The sequence below is a fragment of the Sceloporus occidentalis genome, unplaced genomic scaffold (genome assembly GCF_023333645.1).
Source record: "Sceloporus occidentalis isolate IW3139 unplaced genomic scaffold, rSceOcc1.0.p SCAF_4, whole genome shotgun sequence".
NCBI lineage: Eukaryota > Metazoa > Chordata > Lepidosauria > Squamata > Phrynosomatidae > Sceloporus > Sceloporus occidentalis.
The window spans coordinates 29,233,033-29,240,512 of NW_028316984.1; the positions used below are offsets into that span (position 1 = coordinate 29,233,033).

General features: G+C 42.7%; 1 protein-coding gene across 1 annotated transcript in view; it reads right to left on the minus strand.

Moving 5' to 3' along the window:
• ANKAR (ankyrin and armadillo repeat containing) overlaps nucleotides 1–6,616 on the minus strand; it is a 47,712-nt gene extending 41,096 nt beyond the window's left edge. Inside the window, exons 1-3 of the mRNA XM_089519605.1 lie at nucleotides 6,019–6,616; nucleotides 3,900–4,337; nucleotides 1,667–1,830 (exon numbers count right to left, since the gene is read on the minus strand). Of these exons, the coding sequence (XP_089375731.1) occupies nucleotides 1,667–1,830; nucleotides 3,900–4,337; nucleotides 6,019–6,616 (1,200 nt within the window). The remainder of the gene's footprint in view (nucleotides 1–1,666; nucleotides 1,831–3,899; nucleotides 4,338–6,018) is intronic.
• Between the last annotated feature and the right edge of the window lie 864 nt (nucleotides 6,617–7,480).

Genomic DNA, 7,480 nt, shown 5'->3' on the forward strand with positions numbered 1-7,480 from the left:
GAAGTCTTCGTTTTGATCAATGTTTGATCAAAGGTATGGGAACCTTCTTACTATTTTGATTTCCTCATTGTCTTGGTTGAATGTATGAAGGTCTTCTGTCGTCATTATTTTTCTTTTCTTTATCTTTAGCATTAAGTCTGCCTTTGCATTTTCGTCTTTGACTGTTTTTAATAATTGTTCTATGTCTGCAGTGGTTTCTGCTGGTAGTATCGTGTCATCCTCATATCTTAGACTGTTGATATTCCTTCCTCCTATTTTTATTCCTCTTTTTCCAAGTGTAAGCCCATTCTTTGTATGATGTTTTCGGCATAGAAGTTGAACAAATTGGCGATAGAATGCAGCTTTGCAGGACCCCTTTATCAATTGGGAACCATTCTGTTTTTCCATTTTCTGTTCTAACTGTTCTGTTCTAACCATTCTAACTCTGTTCTAATCTATATCTACACCTATACTTATATCAACATCTATAGTTGTAGCCAATGGTATTCCTCTGCTGAAAGATCCCCACCCCACCTATACTTATATACAAGGCTGGCAGACTCTTCTGAACTCTTCAGGACAATATGGGATGGGCGTTGGAAGATAGAAAGGCAAACACCAACATTTGTCTGCTGTATCAAAGAGTTGTAATCTGTGGAGTGCCAGATTGGACACTGGACAAATCCCAGAAGGTTTAAATGTGAAACATGCAAAATATCTGTGAGAATAACATTTATTATTCTTGATCCATAAAAAAAGTAATGTTGGCACCAGATCAGACGCTTTGGGGAAGATGTTTCATAATTGGGGTACCACAGCAAAAAAGGCCCCCTTTCTTGTATTTAGAGATTGTGGAGCTGTACAAACAGCCTCAAAGGGGCGGCCTTCAGCCGCCCCTTCTTCAGCTGGATTGGGGTCACAGCAACCGCACACAGTGGCCCTGATCTGGCCTTTCCAGGGCCTGAAAAGGAGCTATGGCTATACAGTGCTCCTTTGGTGCTGTGTTGTATGGATGTAGCAGGATGCTGAGGAGCGCCATGACACAGTGTGCCATGTGGAATGATGCGCGGAATCATGGCACCCTGGGGGGCAGAGTTGGGACATGTGTCATCTGGATGCAATGCCCCGACTCTGCCACCAGGCTAGCCTTAATGGCTGGCCTGAATGGGGCCTATATTTCTAGCAAGGAGAGGACTGAAAGAAGTGTGGGTGGGTTGGTGTGGCAACAAGTATTCAATGACATGTCAAGCAATTTCAGGGTCTCAAAAGAAGCAATTTGAATGGGGGTTGTTGAGAAAGATTGATGTACCTTCTGTACTACCATTTCAAGTTTCCAAACCATTTTCAATGGTAGTCCCACATATAACACTTTATGATAATACCCATAGGGTGTAGGGCATATATAGTAAATAGTAATTCAAAACCAAGTAATCAAGAACAATAACATTCAAAATCTACAAAACTTGTACATTGCTTTATTCCCAACAGAGCTACCTCTGGATATGGTTTTTGGAAATAGATAACTAGCTGTAGACCATCTCCATGCATGAAAGGTATGAGATGCTAGATTAGCTGCAGCTGGAAGTCACTCCAAGCCACTGCTGCTTTATCAGCCTCAGTGGCAAAGCTGCATCTAAGAAAAGTCTCAAACTACAAATTAAATTTTTTCAAAGATATTAACTCATACCTTAATCTCCTCTGAGACATCTTTAACTGCAGGAGTACCAATATCGAATTCAATGCCACCATGGAGATGGAAATAACGATTTTGGGGATACACAAAATGCTGGCATTTAAAATCTGGTCCAAGCAAAAGTGGAGGCAATTCACGTTCAGTTTTAACTTTGTCATCTGCAAAAAGAGCAAATAGGATTTTAATTCTGAGCAGAAAGTTAGTGTTACTGTCTGGGTTTGAAGATAGACTGAATAATTAAATGTCACTACAAGCCTAGATTGACTACTCACTTAAGGAAACGTAACTAACCCTTTTTCCATCTCCTGGGGGAACCACAATATGTAAATATCTTCATGGCTGACCTAGAACAACACTTCCTTAATTCCAGCACCTAGGAACCACTCCTCAACCTGAGGTACACTGACAATATCTTCATAATTTTGACTAATGGAGAAAACTCACTCCAGCCATTTTACCAGAGTTTCAATAACTTGTACCCCACCATCAACCTCAGCCTGGAACTTTCTACAAAACAAGTTCACTTTCTGGACAGCACAGTACAGCCTCAAAATGGAATCTAAGCACCACACTATAAGTGCACACTAAGCACCCATGGACCGCTACAATACTTATACGCCTCCAATTTCCACTCTGAATACACCACCAGATCCATAGTCTGCAGCCAAGCTCTCCAATACAATCGCATCTGCCCAGACCCACCAGACAGTGATGCCAAACTCAAGGAATTACAACAAGCTTTCCTCAAACTACAGTACCCACCACATGAAGTGAAAAATAAACAAAGTAAGACTTGTACCAGGACTGATCTATTACAGAACATTTGAAGAGAGAAAATGACAGAACCCCACTAGTGGTACATACAGCTCGCAACTGGGACCTCTTAGGCACATCATCAATGAAATACAACCTGTTCTGGACAATAATGCCATTCTTTCAAGGGCTCTTGGTGGCAGACCTTTACTCACCTACAGACATCCTCCAAACCTCAAAAAGGCACTCACCTACAGGAAGACACATGACACAGCTGGGGACACAGATACTAAGCCTTTCCACAAACCAAGATACCAACTCTGCCTGCACATTTATCAAGGAAATGTCATCACAAGACACAATGGCATCCCCAATGAGATTTATGCCATACTACACCATCAATGTCCTTCAGCACTATACATCAGACCAGGGGTAGGCGACCGGCCCCCGCCCGGTCCTGCTGCTGATTGCCGCCGGAGCCTTTGGCCTCTCGCGTGAGGGCGTGGGGCCTTTGGCCTATCAGGAGGAGGCGGGCAAGCAGCAGGCAGGGGGGCAAGCGGCGGGCAAGGGGGGCAATTGTCTATAGAAGCCTCCGAAACATGCATTTATATTAACATTTTTTTAAAAATCAGCAAATTTTTTTTGCATGTCCTCCATTTTTTTAAAAAAAGTGTCCTCCATTTGAAAATTTTGTCCCACATTTGTCCCGGTTTATTTATTTATTTAATGTTTTTTTTAAATTATTTAATTATTTATTTTTTGGCTTCAGCCCCCCAGTTGTCTGAGGGACAGCAACCCGGCCCCCGGCTCAAAAAGGTTGCCTACCCCTGCATCAGACAAATACGTCAATCCCTGAGCCAGAGGATAAATGGACATAGATTAGACATTAGGAATGGGAATATACAAAAACTGGTAAGAGAACATTTCAGTTTCCCTGGGCATTCCATCTCAGACCTCAGAACAGCAGTCCTTGAACAAAAGAACTACAAAGGTAGAGTCCTACACTCATCTATTCACCTACAGGCTAGTTTCCAAAGCAAAACTGGTCTTGCCTCTTCATTCCCATACACATTTCCCAGTTCCCAATGTTTTTGTTCACTAACCACCACAGTTAAAACTGGACTTGCTACTTCATTCCCATATGCCTAAGGGCCTCAAAAAGAACAGATCCTTTCCTTCCTCCTCCAATTTGGACTGTATATGTGTCTGGGAAAGTGGCCTTGCTGCCAGCAGGCCTGTTCCATCATAGATGGTCCACAAGATATTTCCTCTGTTGTGTTATGGAGGAGTCATACATGTACTTCCACTCATCTGCATTTTGAAATGGTACAACCTAGGTTTACCAGCCCAGTGAGACAACTGTCAATGGCTTATTACATTTAAAAACAAAGGTTTTAATACTAACCTTATACACATTAGATCTTATTGACAGATTAAGAACAATCTGTCAAATACAGATGGAATATAATCTTACCTGAATATGGCTGAAGAAGACGACTTAAATTTGGAACTTTATTTTTTCGTTTTAAACTGACAATAAATGGAATAAGAAAAGTGATAATCTTTAGATATGCTATATTCTTCTGGATTTCTGGCTTTTTTTCTAGGTGTTTCTTCACAAGTTTCTGTTGAAGAATCAGCCTCTGTTGCAGTCTCTGGTATGATGCAGTATCAAGGCGGTCCTCAGTCATTCTTATGGCATTAGTAAGATTGTACTCTGCATCAAACTTGAAGACATTTTCATACTGCTGGACCTCAGTTGTAGTGAATGTCAGTTTAAGGAGCATGTAATCCACAAACTGCATAAAGAATTTTTTTTCCTCTGTGCTGTTAGGATCATAAGTTGGATCTTCATTCATATTTTCATCATAGATGCCTCGAAAATCTGGTTCCTTTGAAATATCAACTAGACCTATATCACACACAAGTACATAAAGGCTCTTAAATGTATAGAACAATGCACACTCGCACACACACGGGTATATACATGTGTGTATATGTACACACACATTAAAAAACAAATATATCAAGTCATATATGGATCTGTCTCTAGAAATGAAACAAAATGTAAATGGTGTGCAATAATGTAATACAAATTAAATTCAGAGAAGTGCACTTGAAAATGCTAAGGGTAACATTACATAGAGTCAGGGAATTGAATGGGATCCTAAGGGTCACCTAATCCAACCCTCTTTCAGTACAAGAATCCATCATGAAAGCACCCTGACATATGGCCATCTAGACTGTTTTAAAAACTTTAACAAAGGCAAGTCCGCAACCTTCCAATGCTTTTCCTAATATGATGCTTGATTTAATTCTGATTGTGGCAAATCAGGGGGCTCATTCCCATTGGAGGAATGACTTGATTTTTGATCCAGCTTGGCTGAGTGTCAGAAATCAATCCCAAAAGGTCTCTCGTCCCCACTACAAACAAGATTTACCTTACTCCAGAGTAAGCGTGGGTTTTTTGGCATGATTCTTGTTCATTTGATGGCAGGACTGGAGGAAGGAGAGAGGGAGAGAGGAGCCCCCAAGTTGGGGATGGAGGAGGGGGAAGAAGGCCTGGGAAGAAGGGAGAAATGGGGGAGTTCTGGGAGCAGGGAGGGAGAGAAATGGAGGACTTCGGCAAAGGCAAAGGCAAGGCAAATGGGGGACTTCTGGGGCAAATCAGTCCCCTGTTTCTCTCCTCAGTTTAAAAAATTAAACTGAGCGCATATGCAATTGATTGGTTTAGCAACTACATGCCTTTGCAAGTAGTTTCAAAAGCAATCAATCAAATGTGTGCTCAGTTTAATTTTTTTTAAAAGTACAAAGGCAGCACTGACGGGGGGGGGGGGGGGGAAATGCTGGATCTGTCATAAACTGAGGAGAGATGGTAAACACCCCTCTGCCATTTGTTCCTCCCCTACTGAATGCAGTGTTTCCAATCTGTTCCCACCTATCTGACTCGCTTCAGGATCGATTCCTGTGAAAAGAACCGCAAAAAACCAACAACAGTATTACGTAACCCCGGGTTATTTGTATTTGCCCCACTTCTTTCCTCCTGAAATCAATCCAATGAGGATCAGAAATGGGTTAAATGGGAACGAGAGTCGTTTGCCTCGAATCCTGCTTCGGAGCAAACTGCAGTGGGAATGAGCCCAGGAAATTACATGAAATTATAGATTCTTTTCTACTCATCTGGCTGCCCAGGCCGAGCAAGGGCCCTCTGAGGAGCATCTGGTCTGAAAACTCTCTCTGACAGGGAAGGAAGCAAGGCAGGTAAGGGGTGGTGGAGGTGGTGGTTGTGTGCCTTTGAGTCGTTTTCAACTTATGGCAATCCTATTAGGTCTTTAAACAGAGGCTGGATGCCCATCTGTCAGGGATGCTTTGACTGAGAATTCTTGCATGACAGGGGGATGGATTGGATAACCCTTGTGGTCTCTTCAAACTCTATGATTCTACACACACAAGCCCTCCTGTTGTGACAACATAACATATGTTGCTCTACATATAGTTTTCCTTCCCCTTGCATGTAAACATATCATATATCTAAAGTTAAAAATGTTTGGTACAATTCTCACAAATAGATCAATATGAAGTGTTGTTCTTACCGGCTTGGCAAAACTCTGCACAGGCTGTTTTTTCTGTTTGGGGGGCACCATCTGCATCAATATCCATGCTAGAACGCCATAGTTCGGAGAATCTGACCCGTTTTTCTTTGGGCATGTACGCTCCGTGCCACAAGGCTTTCAGCATGTAGTCAACGGCGATTAACATTTGCCCTATTCTTGTGTCAAAGTATGCTGGAGAGATTGAACACGAAGTGCTCTGATCATAATTGGCATCCAGACTGATAGAAGGGATTTGGTTCAGACAGTAAATCCCAACTGACAACTCTCTGATCATCTGATGGATTTCTCTACAGTCCAGAGCTAGCCCGGGCTCCACTGGTGCCAGCAAAATAGCGGTGTGAACATTGACGGATTTCATCTCGTTGATAAGGCCACTGGGAAGTTCTAAGGGATGGCGCAAGTCATCTTTGGATGCCAGCCAGCTGCAGAATGAAATGGTGAGCAACTCCTGGAGCTCACTTCGCTCATATTTCTCAAAGAAGGCACTGGCATTTCTCTGTGCTGCGAGTTGAGCTAAATAGGCAGCCTCATCCGCCTGCTCATTCCTGGGTGCTAGCTTTTTTATCGGTCTCAGCATTCTCCAGGTGTTGCCACGGCGGAGTCTCTAAATTAATAGAGAGATACAAAGAGGCAGAGAGATAAGATTAGATAGACAGACAGACAGCATCCTGTTAGTCAATTACGATGTCAAAACTTAGACTTAGGACATTGCAACTCTTCATATTCTCATTTGCAATTGTGGCACTTAAAAGCCAGCCAGCCAGCCAGCCAGCCAGCCAGAGCAATGGCAATCTGTTTTGTGCCTCAGCAGGGCACTGCAGAATTACAGTGGGACCTTGGTATCTACTGGGGTTTGGTTCTCATCTCATTAATTACATTGGCATATAGTGTCCCTTATATAAAATGGCAAAATCAAGGTTTGCTTTTTGGAATTTATCTGTTTTTTAAAATATTTTCAAACTGTGGGTGCTTGAATCCATGGATAAAGAATCTGTGGATATGGAGGGCTGACTGCACTTGACCAGCCCTCTCCCTCCAGTGCTGAGCAGAAGTGGGGACCTTTGTGGCAAACCTGTCACAACTCTTCACCACAGCCTCAATCTCTTGGGTGAAGAGGCTGGTCACATCCTGTTGCAATGTCCCACTTGCCAGCAAAACAGGCCTCAGCCACTCCAGATGGCTACTTGGCTTTTAAGGTGGGTTTCAGAGGTTGGATGAGAGGTTAAAGTGCAGTTGGGATATTCTGGTTAAGTGTTGCAAGATCATAGCCACTGTTTGTTGGATGATTTTTCCCCCCTCCAAGTAGGACTTAGAAAACTCCCCCCCCCCCCGGTGATTTCTAGTACCTACCAATCCTATCCAGGGTGACCAGATGTCATCACCACAAAGGAGGATGAGGCACCACAAAATGTAGAACATTCAAGAAAAAGCTAAAAACACT